The sequence below is a fragment of the Centropristis striata genome, chromosome 1 (genome assembly GCF_030273125.1).
Source record: "Centropristis striata isolate RG_2023a ecotype Rhode Island chromosome 1, C.striata_1.0, whole genome shotgun sequence".
In the NCBI taxonomy this organism is placed as follows: Eukaryota; Metazoa; Chordata; class Actinopteri; order Perciformes; family Serranidae; genus Centropristis; species Centropristis striata.
The window spans coordinates 33,676,778-33,693,629 of NC_081517.1; the positions used below are offsets into that span (position 1 = coordinate 33,676,778).

Sequence of the window (16,852 nt, forward strand, 5' to 3'; positions counted from 1 at the left end):
TAACTTGTCGATCTGCATGAACAATATTACAAACATTTTTTTAATTGATTGGTCTTCGAGCCACATCCAATTCACACCCTTTTGCTCATCGTAATCCATTGCACTGTGAGAGCCCCCCCCTTCAAAGCCTGCTTACCATTAACACAGTCGAACACCTTCCTCGAACACAGCGTGATGGGTGATTAAACTACAGAACAGCACAAACGAAAACCTGTAGGCAGTAGGTTCAAGGAAGACCCACACTGACTGAGTGCGTCACTGAGCAGAGGAACAAAAGTCACTTTGAGTTTAAAAGAAGGTCACTTTGACTTGCTTTCAGTGGTATTTTACAGGTGCACTATGCCTCTAAAGTGCTGCTGCTTGGTGAAAGCCACATTTGATCTTCCATGTGTTCCTCAGGAAAGAGATGTCTGTTCAAATCTTGTCCAATAATTTTGATCACAACAGCTCAATTACTTTTCTGGATTCTTTTTTGGGGCATTTTTGATTTTCTTAGCATCCATACCATGATGACATGTTTAAATGGCTTCTTTTGGCCAACAGTAGCAATCTTATAAGATATCCAATTTCTCTATTTTTCCTACATATACATACAAAAATATTAGACCGACTTGTTTTCTTCAATTTCTTGTTCATTTTAATGCCTGGTACAACTAAAGGTACATTTATTTGGACAAATATAATAACAACAAAAATAGCTCATAAGAGTTTAATTTAACAACTAATATCTAGCCATTTTCCATGGTTTTCTTGATAATAACTAGCCTGGCTAACACCAGACAAATCTCAAATGAGATTTGGTCTAGAAAACCGTTCATCCAACCAACCGTTCATTTCTCCGTAGAAGAGGTGTGGTTTACGATCCTCCGGAGCCGTTTATTGGGCGCTTAGAATGTCTATCAAAAGTGTCTGTAGGTAGCTCTTGGCCAATCGTATCAGTTATACCAGATGACGTAGTAGAGCAACAGAAATGGATGTTTGTCTGTGAGAGAGTGTTGCTTGTTGCGTTGCTTCTCCAGTTCTCGCTTTCTGCAAGATTTATTTTCACGCTTTATTCCCCCTCATGTCATTCAGCCACACACATCCATTGATTTTATGGGCAATAAACAAGCTGCTGCGCGTCTCTCGGCGGCTTCGCTGTCCCCCGGCTCGTAGCAAGATCACCGCCGTTACGCTAGCGCCGGTGATTAGCGCCGCTAGAGCCGGTGATTAGCACCGCTAGCGGCACTAATAGTCCCGCTACCGGTGATCTCGCTACAAGCCGGGGGACAGCGGAGCCGCCGAGAGACCTTTCGCCTTTCAACTTTCGCTCTAAACTATTTAAAACACCATCTACAGCTAAAGAGAGTTTCGCATCTGCAGCAGACGTGTTGGATCCGTAAGAAAACTACAAGCTTCCAAGTGCCAAGTAGTACGCGTCATCGTCTTGCCGTCCCTCCCCGCTCTGTGATTGGATCCCTAAAACAGGGCGAAGGAGGTTGGAGGTTCGAAATTAAATTCGAGCGTGCAAGGCAGTATGGGTATACCCAGGCTAGATAATAACCAAAATCGTTATCAAGAAAACCAAGAACATATTTTTTCCATGACTTTATTATAAGATTTTGGCCATATCGCCCAGCTCTACATCTGCCGATGACAGCCATAGTCGGATGCATAACATTATTGGGTTTCCGTCCTTCCTGTTCTCATTACAAGATATCTCTGGAATGCGTTGAGATAATTCATTCAAATTTGGCACAAACAACTGCTTGGATTTGGGTCAAGGTCAGTGTGACAACACAAACCCCGTGTTTGGACATAACTCAAGAATGCATGCGCTAATTATGACAAAATTTTACACAGATGTCTAATAGAAAATTAAGATGTTTTCTACCCAAAAGGTCAGGGCTGATATTGATATCATAACTTTCTGCAAAAACACTTTTTTTGGCTGACCATGAATCAGGAACAGAAGGGGAGATTGTGATCATACTTCACATTTGGTCGGATACTGAATTGGTGACACTAATCTTGTAACTTTGATACTTGTTTAGGTCTTTCTTGCTGCTGATTTGAAGATGTGTGTGAAACATCCACATTTGAGAATTTGTATGTGAAGGTTTGTCTACTGTCAGGGCTGCAAATGAGTCTGGACAGACGTGGATGTCAGCTTCGGAGGAATACAATCACAAAAAGTACTTCTATTTTTTCCGTTTCTTATTGAGAAATGACACAGTCAAGGGTTTTTTTTGCCAACTGTAGGTTCACCCTTGCTGTTAAAGTTGTCACACTGGACGTCTAGTGAAACCCACGGGCATGTATCTGCATGTGAGAGACTGACAAAATGGGACATACTGTAAGGTGTCTCAGTGTGAACTTGATGTGTGTCTTTGAGCTGGTTTCGGTGGAGATGCAGGCAGAATGTTTATGCTCTGTCACAGCCTCAGGTGTCTCGTCAGGACTTGTCAGAACCGGTGTCTCAAACTCTGCTCCCCTTCTTCACACCGCTCCATCTAGTTCATGCTCCCTCATTCGTTTTAACCCTCTGGTTCCTTTCAGGATTTTTCATATACAGTTTATGATGTCTCTGTGTCTTATGTGTCTCTTCTTCGTACTTCTTCTTCTTACTTTTTTTCACTGCTCTCTATGCCTCTTCAGCTGTAAGCAGGTTATAAGGACTCAGTCTTGTGTCAGTCAAACGTCTTGCACTGGCTTTTATTTGAACAGAGACTATGAAAAGTCCACAGTGTTGACCTTTTACTTCCTCTTCTGTTTATCTTTATGCTCTCTCCCTCCAGTTTCATCATCATTTGATGCAGAGACTTGACTTATTTTAAACCGAGATTCCTTAAAATAACAGCTATATGTGCGCTACTTGAGGCATTAAATAAAGAGCGTATGTCATGCATGACACTGGCACTGTTTACGGCGCTCAAATGTGTTGCAAAAAAGGATATAATGACATTCAGCTAGTGGCTCAGGGCTGCTCTGCCCTCGGTCACGATGCCTCTGTTTCCCACGTATCTGCAGCAAGCCTGTAATCTTCACTCCTTTGCAAAGCGTAAAACACCGAACACACAATCTGCATTCCACCTCAGGGTTAAAAACCGGTGTTTCCCCTCTTATCATGAACACTAATGTGTGCCGCAACTGTCTGAGCACAATGTTTGGGATGATAAAGCAGGAGATAGAAGGGTTCATGAATGCCAAAACACTGAAACCTCAGTGATCCAGTCTGTCTTGCAGCATAACAGCGACAGTTGATAACTCATTGTCTCTGCTTTGAAGTCTTGACTGAGTGCAATATACTGTATTTAAATGTAGAGCTTGGCAGTAAACTAACACTTTACTGATACTGTCATGTTGGTATGTTCAGTACATATGCAGTACATGCACAAAAATGAATCCCCACGAAATCTACTCAATCGCGAGTCACAGCTGTCAATCATAGCCTTTTATAGTATCAAATAGTTAATAAACAAACAATAACAAACTTATCAGAAAATTGAACAGTTAAACATCCATGTAAAAACAGCTGACTGAATCACGCAGCCAAGCACACAATCTCCTCCAGGCATAGATAATGACAGAAAAAACCTTTTAGAAAAAATTATTTACTTTTATTTTTTGGCCCATGTCTATATACAGTCTATAGTTAAGTGCAAATTTTTCCAAGAGCTTTTAAAGGCTTCTATAGGGCTTCTTTCCATTTTTCGGAAAGTCAAATCGAATCATGGATTTGGAGAATTGTGACACCCCTATTAATCAATGATGAGAATATTACATGAGTAGTGAAAAGGTTTCTTTATATGTATGAGGAAATCCTGTTAAGGAAGGCAACTAGACGTACATCTAGTTAATGTGTTGTTTAAACATTTTGGAAAACATAAGCACAATCATAATCTGTGTTAGTATTTATTTGAGATCCAGTGTAATTATCCCTTATTAGCTCTTTTTTACTCTATGATTCCCTGAACTGAGTGCATATAGACCTCTCCACTGGAGTAGAGCAACTTCACTGAAGCTGACAGAGCTGTTTTAATTTAACTGATTGGTGCTTCCAAAACTGAGCCATTCTAGGAAATGCATACACTTAGACCAATGCAACAATGTGACTTCTTCACAGTCGGATTAAATAGATAATCCTGCGTGTTAATCACACTCAGTGAGCCAAGATGACTCATCCAAGCTGCATAGCACATTATTCTTCATCTTTGCCATGCATATGTATGTTCCGGATGACCGTGGTAATCTCTGTAGCCCCTCTGCTGATTTGATGGGTGGATGACAAGGTTTTTACAAAGGCTTCACCACGCTGTCACTTTTGATCTGCTGCTCATCTTAATGGCTGCAGAACTGATTTTCTCACCCAAAATCCTTCCAGACTTAATATTTTAAATGTGTGCGGCAGATGGTGATTTTGACATGGCTGGTGATCAGAAGCTTGCCCATATTGGAAACCACACAGAGGGCAATATGAAGCAGTATGCAGCCATAAGCAATATTTAGCTTTATGTCAACCATCTGTCTTTGGCTGAGATATAATGGCTGACATCATAGAATATTTCAGTCGGCACAGAGACGAACCCATTGGATAAAGTCTAAATAACCATACTTAGACATTTTCTTAAGGTACTTTCACACATAACCTTGGTTCTGTTAAAACAAGCTCTGCTGCATTTGCCAATTTGGTTTGCTTCTTTTTGGCTGGTTTGAAAGCTGTTACCTTGTGGTTGTAGGCAACATGAACAGAGTATTTTCATTGTTTGCCTCTGTGAGTTATAATCCTTTCCTTAAGTATTAGAAAATGCTTGGCAGTGTTTTGGTGTCTAAATTGCCTCCAAACTCAGTGATCTCTTATGGTTTGTGGAAGGGGCACATATTTGGTGGGGCATTTGGGATTCCTCCCTCATGAATGTTTTATGTTTTTTTATAACATTATTTAACACCATTATTATGAGCACATCTCTATACAAAAATATGGAAAAGCTGTAGCAGATTTTAAATTAACTTACAGACAAATCGTTGTTAAAGAAGTCCACTGGGGACCAACTGCATTAAAATTAGGGGGCAAAAAAGAAATTTATTTTTGATACATTCCACATTGATTTTACATTCATTTGGCTTGTCTTGGTGTTGTGCCTAAGCCTTTATAGTGAGAGGGAAAAACCTGCAAATGCATTGCAAAATTGATACATTTCATAATTGCATATCATTTCAATGTAAGACACAAATATGCAAATTTTTTGCTGAGATCTTCAACTCGAGTGACACTGTTTCGAAAGCCTATCAGTGTTACGATTCTCCTGTATAACATAGCCCTAATTAATCCAAACTCCTTTCAGAAAACAAGCATTTTAAAAGCTGTTTGCTTGTCTATCTTGCAGACAGACCTAACAAAGCATGAATTAAGACTTCTTACAAATCTTTATCATGTTGTAGTTATTTTGGCATAATTTAGGTCAATTTACTGCAGTTTAATCACAGGAAAATGTGTGTTTAGGCTTCATACATCTGTAGCATGAGTCTGCTGCTGCGTTTGGTTTCCCACCATATCTGGAACTTCCATTACAGCCACAAAGAAGTAATAATACAGGTTATATTGGCCACAGTTGATGTCAGAAAGCAATGACACCGTTATTTACAACAGTGTGCCTTGCACAAGTAACACTTATATGACAGTGAACACATATGGATCTCGTGGTTAAACACACGCAAGTAACATGAGATGAGTTTTGTGTGTTTTGTGTGAACACCGCATACCACAACTTGGACTTCATGTTTCATATTTCACATCTCACTGGTACTCCTCTGCCCAAGCAGCCCCTTGCATTGTTGTCATGCAGGGCTGGTTTCTGGTTTCTTCAGTCACTGCAGTTAGATTTCCATACATGAATCCATGTAGCGGTAATGATGCAGACTGACCTGTAAGTCCACATAGCATAAATTATACACATCCTGGTTTGTTTGTCAACACAAAATGGACCAGAGCTTAAAGGGAAAAAATGGATGAAACCAGAGGTGTGAAAGTAGCCGAAGAGCCCCTACGACCTTGACTGTTAAACTTCGACACATCCATCTCACATAACTCTCTGGATCAACCCAAACAGATCGGATGGAGTGCTGAGGGTGTGTGTTGTGTATATAAGAGTCCTTTTACACGCCGGGATACTGTAGGCAAGCCGGGCTAAGACCAGCCTACCTCCTGCTGAACAGAGACTCTATTGTGGTGCGTGTGTGTGTTTGCGGTACCTCCCAGAACCCCACTGATCCCCCCCCACCCCACCCCCAAACCTTTTTATAGCTGTCTAAGATCGAGACAAAATGAGAGCAAAGGAATTCTCTCCTTTGAAATTCCGTTGTTTCATCATAGTCTCCTCTCGCAACACGATTTAGTCAAATTGTCAGTGCATTAAAACTTGCTTTAGTCTAACCACCGAACACCGCAACCTGTTGGAAGATTTCTTTTGATATTCCCTCGCAGCGATGCCTTTGATGCTCTCGAGCTCATGTGTCCCATTGTGATCATTTGTGCGAGCTTACTGTACATTTCCGCGTGGTTACAACCCTATAAATATGGGATGGGTAGGTTAGTGACGTCTTCTTAAAGCTTTGAAGTGCACACATTATTTGAAAATGTGTGTTACTTCAGAGGAAAGACGTGAAGTAAGACTGTCATGCCTGTGAAGTTCAGAGGTGATAAATTACTTGGAGTAAATCTGTGATGCATGTTGTTGACTTTGATAATCCCCAACACGCTCCAAAGTCTACTACACTGTTAGCACTGTGACGTAGGAGGTGCACACATATCTTACATTAACCTTTCATTCTTTACTGCACTCACACACACACACAGCAGTGGAATGCAGTGTTTTCATTCCCCTGACCTGAACTGTCAATCAGAGGGACTTGGCTGTGTGCTGTTGCAGCAGCTTCATGCAAGCTCCACAAATTCCACCCATGCCACCCACCCACACACATAAACACACACACACACACACACACACACACACATGCATTACACACGCAAACGCAAACACACACACACGAACACACATACACACACACACACACACACACACATACACCCTCCCACCGTGTGTCAGATTTATTTCTATCTAGATAAGCAGGATATCCATCTCCAATAATGCAATTTCTGCTGCAGTCTGTAAAGCAACTGAAAATCAATAGCTGATGAAAAAGCACTTTACAACAATCCGCTCCGTCCATCCCTCAGGCTGCAGAGACAGTCGCCGCCTCTTTGACTCCCCCGTCTCAGATTGAACCTCTATCTAGGAATTTGTTTTACAGTTGGTTGGCCGTCTGTTTAAGTCAGGCTCTTCCTGAGCGACAGCCGGTGACGACAGCAGAGGATGCGCAGGTTCAGAGATCAGGGTCATTGCGATTGCATGTTCTGTGTCTAATCGTCTGGAGGACAGAGATGTTTGTACTCTTCCTGTTCCCAAACACATGGGTGGAAGGATATTTTCAATTATCAGTGGCCTTGGAATATTCACTCTTTGTCTCTTTCTGTCTAAAACTGTCCTTAAAAAAACCTCTATCGTCCCCAGTTCCGCTTTTTTCAGTCGTACAGTTTACATCCTCCGCTCCAGTGCTGTACTCTAATCCCAGAGAGTGAAAAGAGTTGAAAATACAGTGATGTTGAATAGATGCAGAATAATAGGACATGTAGGCAGCAGCTCTGTAAATGAGCCTCTAGCAGATGAACTGCACTTCAAAGCAAAGATGATTCCGGCGTGGCATTGCTAATACTGGTATTAGAAATTAATAAAACTATTAATGTTAGTTGCGCTCACAGCACTGTATGTGATTGAGGGCATACGATCTAATACCCCCTCCCCCCCCCCTCTCTCTCCTCTGTCTTCACTATAATCATGCCCACCTCCATCCCCTCATCTCTCTAAGAAATGGAGCAGAAACTTTAAAGTGCACAGAAGCAGGGTGGCCAGCGGTCTAACAGCAGCGTAATTGCATCATCACACAAATACAAAATGTCAATGGGTGGCCTTTTAATGGCTCCCTTCACCCCTCCCCCAGCCTCTACAGACCTGAAGCTATTCTAGCGACTGGGCGAACACTGTGTTCAGCGGCCGGTATTTACAGAACCAGCCAATTCGGAAAACTGTTGCACTTTGATCTTTTTACATACCTTCAGGGTAGGGTGATAGGGAGAAAATAAAATATCCAAATACTTTTGATCGAATGCCTTCATATTGAGTGAGACTCTTGGGGCTTTCACAAAATATTTACAAAATGAGATTTCTGATAAATAATCCTCAGTAATGTGGAAGCAGTGACTCAGTTGGTAAATGCCAATTATACAATGGTTATGAGACAATCACATCACATTACTGTAATGCAGCCTTTCAAACCAGAAAAAGAAACAAAATCCAAGACGATACCAAGTTTCATATAATAATATCGATCTATTGTCTATCAGCCTTAATTCATGACATTGAGTGATATTAAACTGAATATCTTAAGGTTTGGGACTGAATAAAACATGTTATTTGATTGAATCTCCTTAGAAAATTATAATTTTTCTGACATTAATGGACAAAACAATCAGCTGATTAATCAAGGAAATAATAATTGCATTTATGGCGTGGTGATTGCTGTGTTAAAGTTAATTATGCTTATGCAGTTTTGTCACATGTAGAGATGCCTGGACTGAAAGGCCGCCTGTGCCACAAGCTTGTTCGAGTCTCATGACCAAAGGTTCCCATTCGTCATGCTTTTCTGCAGCCCGAGTCCATCCCTGTAAAGTCAAAGTCAACAACCCTGCCCCTTTCTAACGTGCATCCACATCCACATAACAGTGAAGTATTGTAAATAGCCTAGATCCTGATTCAATGGTGTCACATGTCCTACTTTGAATACAGTTGTGGATTGCGTTGACTGATTGGTTGTAACTGTATGTTGGGTGTTGCTTGTGTGTGTAGATGAGCTTTCATAGACCATCTGGCAAATTGGGTAGGGTAACACAAACATACAGAAGTTATGATGATTATAATTAAGTTTGAGGGCTATGCAAATTAGGGGATTTTTCCAGGAGAAACATTTCCTGAAACCTACGCCATATTCCCCATGCTAGTTAATACAGGGCAACATGAGGAAGGCTTGGGTGGCATCTGTTCTTCATATTTGTAAAATGTTACAGTATTATATCATAGTCCCACCCCGTGGCTACTGCTTTTGTTTCAGCTCAGAGATGCTATCAAATTGCACACACAGAAATGTTACACCTATTTTTCTGCAACCGTACACCTTCTAAATTCAAGTTTTTCTTTTCCACCAAACTAAGAACTAAGAACAAGTGGAGAAGTGATTGTTTAATGTGCATTTATTCCACCTGACGTCGGACTGATCTCTGACACAATTCATTCATTTTCTGAAAGCATGTCAGAGACTGGACAGCTTATATAGTTGTCATGGCACTGTGCCAGTTATTCTTGGACACTTGCAGGTTGCTTAACATTACATTCATAGTCAACGTGTCACACAGATGAAACACCTATGTATCAGGTGTGGTCAAACTGGTCAGACTGATCAAACCTATATGGTCAGGTTGGTTGGTCAGCATATCGATATCTTACTCAAATGTTGAGTAGAGACACAAAGTCTGTTCCTCAAAAACACATACCTAAGTATCAAGTGTGCAGAGTTTACAGATACATGCTGTGGAGAATTACTAAGAAATTCATACTAACATCATCTAAAACAGTCTTCATTAAAACTTGACAGAAGTGAAATAAAACTCACCAAACCATTCCATTGTTCAAAAAAAATCACCAACGCTGGTTTAGACCAATTAAACCAAGTTTTATGTAAAAAAAAAAATATATTGCTGGCTCCCTGCTGTGCTTCCCATGCTGTCTCTATTCTCTGCCTTGCAACAGCTGTCAGCTTTCTCATTCTTCGGAGGCTGTCCATTAAATTTGCAGAGTAAAATGACAAAAATCTCAACTTAATCGTGTTGGCCAACTCGCCTTTACCATTGGGACTAACCCCAAAATTCTCAAACAGGTACAGAAGCTTTTAACTTTTAATAGTCCTGTAAGTCGTCATGCTTCTCAGCTAAAAACCTACACAGACTGACCTCTGGTGGCAGGTGCTGTGCACTACATGTGAAAAAAAATATGACATCTCTCTTCAAGTTTATTAAATTTACTGAAAGAAAAACCAGCAGCTGCATTTATGATGGTATTGAAACTCAAACTGCCAGGATTTCTCTGGTATACCATAATACTGTGATACTGTCTGACAAGAGGCATTGGTGGTTGTAGGTGCTACCTTTCAGCTCACACTGATCATACAGATTGCCTCTCCAACAGTCTTTTCACTGTCTTAAGTCCCTAGAAAATTAAATGCTAATGCTTTTTGCTCAGTTTGAAAACAATGAAGACTTTTCTTTGCCTGTACTGTGATTTGAATTTGGATAAACATTACTATAGTTTGTGAAGAAGTTGTTGATGTTTTGATTTTTTTTTTAAAAACCCAGCAACACTGCAGCCTCTTGCCTTGTAGAAGTAGTATTACTTAGGCTTCTCATTGTAATATACAGTCAGTTGTGCACTGCCTGTGAGTGTGTCAGAGAAAGCCAAGAGCACTGAGCTGTGGTACTAAATGATTCTTATAGTTTTTCATTCCAGACACCCTACTGTTCCTCCATCTGTTCCCACAGAGCTAATGTCACTACACAAGCGCTCGGCATATAGACTTCATGGCACCCCACTAGGCAAATATACATTGTTATCTAAACATGCACACATACACTGAAGGCAAATATACATTCCTTTGCACCGGGGGCAAGAGGAATGTTTCATGCTGGCAGTTTGCAGGAAGACTGAATGACTGAGAGACAGCTGGACTTAAAGTTCCTGGGCCTTCCTACAGAGCTGTTAAGACATAAGACTGCAAGATATGATTGTCTTCGAAGCTGAAACAGTTATTTTGAATAAGAACCGATGTTATTCGTAACACATGCTATTTCTACTATCACAAATTAAAAACAAGCTGCAATGACAATGCCTGTTAATATTTATTCAAAGTAATTTTCCCCCTCTGGACATCAACGCCTCCTGCCTTTGCTGTAATCTTTTGTCTATGTCCATTGCACCTTCAGTCCATTGTGAGTGACTAAGTGCTAGTGGGGTGTACAGGGAGGGAGAGTGAGAGACTGGGAGAGACTCTGTGTGTAGGAGGTCATACCGCCGAGGTCAGACAGCCTACAACTTGCTCAACCGGCAAATGTTTGTGTGGGACTCAAATTATTGCCTTGACCAAAATCAAAAACCTCTCCATTTAATGGAACTGAGGCTCATTTTAGTCATCTGATCTGGCATATAAAAGGTGATACAGGTGTCAACAATGAAAGCTTTTTGTTTGTGGCCATGTGCCATGTTGGTGTTTTACTGCTGCGGTTTGGTTCTGATATGTATTGAACATAGTGTGCATTAACAGAGGCAAGAGAGCAGGGAACAAATCCCACATCACATTTGTGGGTTGCTGTGCTTTCTGAAAACCACGAGAGTGACGTGGGAGTTGTGTGAAAATTCACAGTTAAGGTGCAAAGATTCATGGTCAAAGGAAATAATTCACATTAATAACACTTGTGATTGGTTTTATAATATGAACACTGCCCAATAAAGAACAGGCATGTTTTAAGGCAATTCCTGAATGATTTTAGGTGTCTGTATTCTCACCCTGACTTTCCATATTGTCATTTTACTATTACTGTTTTGGTCGAAAAAAGTCTTGTTCCAAAACATTCGGGACAATGTGACAAACGCAATAAAAACAGAATTAAATGGTTTGCAAATCCTTAACAACCTACATTCAGTTGACTACAACAAGATATCTAATGTTAAAACTGGGAACTTGTTTTTTTATATAAATATACACTCATTCTGAATTTCATGCATTTTTTATTGCTTTTTAAGTGTCTTAATTTTTGGTGAATCTTGATGGTACATGACTGTTGCATGCGATGGTGGAATGTAACTAACGTACATTTGCTCAAGTACTCTACAGTTTTACCTTAATTTGAGTATCTACATTTATGTAACTCAGGCAAATATTAAAACTTTTTACTATATTTAGCTAACAGCTTTAGTTACTTCTCAAGTTGAGATTTAACATGAAAAACAGTTAAACAGTTTACAACAATTTTGCATTTTTACAACCACAAGGCTGAGCAACAGCTTTTACCCACAGGCTGTTATGTTGCTGAACTCTATCAGCCCCCTTTGAGGCATGAGAACTGAATTTCGTGCCTCATCATGTGCATGCATGTGTTGTTGGTATGACAATAAAGAATTCTTTAATCTTTAATCTTTAAATTAACTCCAATAAAATGCTGATAATATAAAAGCATCAATATCAATAATCTAATAATATATTTGGAATGTATATAACAATCTGAGTGGGTCCATTTTGCATAACGAGTCATTTTACTTTTCATACTTCAATTTGATGTTACTTTTGTAATTTTTACTTATGTTTTAAGGTTTTAAAACATGACTTTTACTTGTAGTGGAGCATTTTCAAAGAGTGGCATTAGTCCTTCTGAATTCGTCTTCCACCATTGGCTGCATATCAGCCAAGAAGGGTTCATGCTATTTTTGATTTCCCTGATCTAAATATGTGCATTTTTAGACGCTGCCTCTCTCTCTGCCCTTAACATTACGTTCTTTCTGTTCATTTCTCTTTTTGTTCTGTCTCACCTTCTATGTTCACTGCCTGTTCCTTCCTTTGCAACTCCTCACATGTCTCTACTGCCAAATTAAAAACTTATTGGGTAGAATTATAAACACATTCTTTATTTCAACTTTGCGTTTGAGTTTGCATCATATTAGATATGAATTATAGAAATGTGTCTCAAACAGTACATAACCGTAAGCAGCATGGGTTTTACAATAATATATTTGTATAATAATACTATATTATTACACTGTAATTATGCTAAGTGTTTGTGTTCTTGTTAAATTGGGCCCACTGTAATTATCAAAGAACATATATAATATTTCTGTAGTAATTACACTGATTGAATTGGATCAGGTCAGTTTTGTTTGTGTTGCACAGCACAGAGAGGTGAAGCTAATCCAATCCTGGGCACAGTGGGCAGTACCTTTATCCATCTTCATCACCTTCTCTCTTTCTTTTCCTCTCAGTCTCTCCATCTCACTTCCAAAAGCTGAGCCATGGATTGGAGTCTTTTCATTTTCATCTGTCTCAAAATGTCATCCAAATTGCATTTGTATGTACTAGTGCAATATCCAAATCAAATTATTTATTGTGGTGCTGCAGAGATGTCCTGGTCTACAAATCATATTTACCTTTAGAAAAAAAAAGTCCTTGTTTGGTACATATCCTCACAAAAATTCTCCATTCACCATTCTCATTTAAATGTATTTTCAATGAAAATGTGAGTAATAATGCAAAAATGATCTGTTGAGCACCAAATTAGAGCAGAATAATGTCTCTCCATTCGTCTGATTCTTGAACGATTTTTTGTTTTCTGTCTGTCTGGTAAAATGTTTGTGTCACAGTTCATCCCATTTTAGGGATATTAGAAGATCTGAATCCCAAACTAAAATTGCTACATTCCCCATCACCTCATTCTCCCCTTTGTCTTCTCCAACCATCTTGACTTTCTCTGCCTCTTAACTTTTTGACTTTGTCAGCCTTCCCGTCTCTCCCCTCCTGTATCATGTCTAATTATCGAAGTCAGTGTGTGTCTATGGGGAGCTCCTCAATACCTCCTCATCAAAGCCTCTGTTTGTGTTTGCTTGTTTATCTCTGGCTGCTATTCTAGGCGCTCTCCTGGAGCCCTGATGAGACACAAGCCTGCACTCCCTACGGAGGCTTATACTGTAAGCTGTCACTGCACCTCCAGTCATTCAAAACATCGCCAAAATGAGATTTTGTCTCTGTCTACCTCTGTTGCTCTTGAAGGGTATCTCTTGTCTCTGAATCTCTATCTATTTCCTATCTATATTCTCATATGTCTCTCTGCTGATCCTTCCTCTCTGTCTCGCCTCCTCAGTTCTTGAGAGAACTCCAGTGGAATAAAAGGCATGCTAGAGGTTGTTTCCACATCAAAATTTTCCTCCTTCCCTCTTTTTTCATCCTTCTGTTTTCCCCTCCACACACAGTACACCTACATTTTCATATTGTTTCTGTGGGCCCTTGTTTCCCCATGTGACCCTGCCATCCACCCCACACCTTGAGGACGCCAAAGGAATCCTTAAGGTGTTAGTAAAGAGAAGTTTCTCACTATGTTAGCTCTCGCCCCTTAAGGCTCTGGAAGATCTACCATATTGGAGGAGCAGCAATAGCATCAGCTCAGATAAGGTGCCTTCTGGTGAGAAATGAGAAACCTCATTTGTGAAAATTGTGAGTGTCGGATGTGGGGAGGGGGATTTTTTGGAGAGATGAGTAATGTGGCTGATGTGTCAAAGCTGATTTTGGCAGATGCATGTGATGTTTTTTCTAGACCTGGGGCTGTCAATGTGTGGTTGTAGGTAACTTAAGGTCACCATTTGAGTTTTATCTTCCTGTTGGTGTCCATAGACGTTAGTTTGTTTATGGGGTTTTGCAGGTTATGCATCTGGAAAGTGTTTTGTGCGTGCATGTGTGCGTTGGTAAGCAAATATTTTGCGCTTCAAAGCTCCGTGATGGCGATTAGCGACAGCGGCTATGACAGTGTGGTATTTGTTACAGAAGCAGGGTGCAGCGTTGCTCAGATCTCCCCCCATATGAGAGCTCAGTTGCTGTGATGGCTAAATGTGTTTTTTGGTGTAGGACAGATCTCTTTACACACCACCTGGGATTGTCAGTGACTGGAAGATTATTGCTGCCATTGCATATAAAGCCCCAATTTCAAATAACATAGTTTTCACTCTAATTATTTTTTATTATATAAAGTCTTTTATCTGAAACCCACCCTGTGCAGAATTCCATGTGGGCTAAAAATAAGTGTTGTTTTTCTCCTGAGAAGTTGACTAAAAGAAGAGTAATGACTTGTGATGGCAGTAACTCACTAATGACTGCTGTGAGCTGGTTGCTATGTATGACTCTAGTCTATGCTCTCTCATGTACCTCTGAGTTTTGGGAAGCTCAAATATTGTCCCATTTAGTGTCAGCTGCAGGGGAAAACAAATATTGCCTATGCTCATTTTCTTCGAGATGCCAGAGGCTGTGTCATGACAGAAACAAAAGGCTTAAAGGGGGAGGGGGGGATGGATTGTGGGGCATGATTCACGGAGGCGTGTGCTGCCATGATATGTGTCCAATTACATGCTTCACAAATAGCGATGGCTGAAGTCCTGTCTGTGATCTTGTGTCGCCACGCATCAGCTGCCTCTAAATCCTCTGATGTAACACTGATGGGACTCAAAGAGTTTTGGGATTAATATAGAAATGCTGTTTGATTCTCTTCTTCACACCCTTTAGACCACAGACAACTATATTTGCAAAGACCCAAAAAAACAGGTCATAAAGGACAAAGAATGGACATCTTAATGGGTCTCAAGTGTCAAAAACAGCTGGTTGTCAGTTGATTGGCCATGAATGGTATATCATCCTCATATATCCATTTTTTTGCCCCTCACATTTACACACATGTGCCGCACAGACAGTAATGTCACAACCACAAACACAAAATGCACATTGCACACACAGTGGCAGCTGTACAGTACAGATCTTCAGTGTGAGTAAAGAAGCTCGCAATTTGTAACACCTGCAAGTCCAAAATAAGCCTTTGAGGAACAACCTTAGATAAATATACTGCAGTCCATTTCAGTTGGATTTAATTTGTCCAGTTACCTGGAGCGCTTTTATTTTGAGATTTGTTAGAGCGAGAGAAGGTCCTATAACAGGGTGCAGTTTTGGAGAAAATAAATTCCACTGAATTTTTCATGAAAGAAAAAGAGTAACAAAAATGTTTGTGTATGCTGTCAATTATAGATCTAAGAAAGAAATGAAAATGGAATCCGACAATAAAACAGTGTACCTCAAATATAGGGTTGTTAAAGAGGATAGATTAAAAAAAAATGGCCTGGGTTCATTTTCTCTAGCCAGTAAACACAGTTGTTTCTGGGAATAAATGGATCCGGTTGACTGATATTTGTTTAACTTCTGACCTCTGACCTACAACCCTGTCCTGTTGTGTCACAGGTGCCATGATGGATGAGACGGAGAAGTACAAACAGCGACTGGAAGCCATTGCTGTAAGTCCACACACACACACACACACACACACACACACCTGCATGTATCTGTGTATAGATGAATCTAGCCAATTATGTACATGTTGAACAAGATGTTGTAGTTGATCACAGTCGGCCTTCAAACAGGCGTGAATGTGGACGTCTCAAAGAACTAGTTTGAAATTGTTATGACATTGGGTTGTGGAAAAATAATTTGAAAAAATTGTAAAAAAGAATTAGTCTGAACTTGAATATACTGTGTAGAGTAGCAGATCGACCCCAGCAGAATTTAGTTTTCAGTTTATAATAATACATTTTTAATTCACAAATTCCATGATTTCTTGCATTGAAAGCTAAAGAAACACATCATTTAATCAAAATCTGAGACGCACAATGCTGTTAAAGTCAAATTCCAGCCAGGAAACACTGAATCAACCTATTAGAGTGATGATTCACTCTTGGCCCTGTGGCAGGTCACTCAGCCTTTAACAGTTCTTTGGCTGCAAGCAGCTCTGAATGTGTAGGAAACACAATTATGTAATTTCATAAAGTACAGGCTTGCATCTTTTATGTCCACTTTTGCCCCTATTGCAGCCATTCATAATTGAGCTCAGAAAAGAGGTCTAGCTGTCTTATCCAAC

General features: G+C 40.1%; 1 protein-coding gene across 3 annotated transcripts in view; it reads left to right on the top strand.

The window, feature by feature from the left end:
- Window positions 1–16,852, top strand: part of LOC131976431 (paralemmin-3-like) — a 43,646-nt gene that overhangs the window by 10,873 nt on the left and 15,921 nt on the right. For 2 of the 3 annotated variants that reach the window (XM_059339478.1, XM_059339460.1), the window contains exon 2: window positions 16,180–16,232. In XM_059339478.1, coding sequence (XP_059195461.1) covers window positions 16,185–16,232 — 48 coding nt within the window. In that variant the 5' untranslated portion in view covers window positions 16,180–16,184. Of the gene's footprint in view, window positions 1–13,816; window positions 13,875–16,179; window positions 16,233–16,852 lie in introns of all 3 variants that reach the window. The other variant, XM_059339471.1, reaches the window with a different exon arrangement.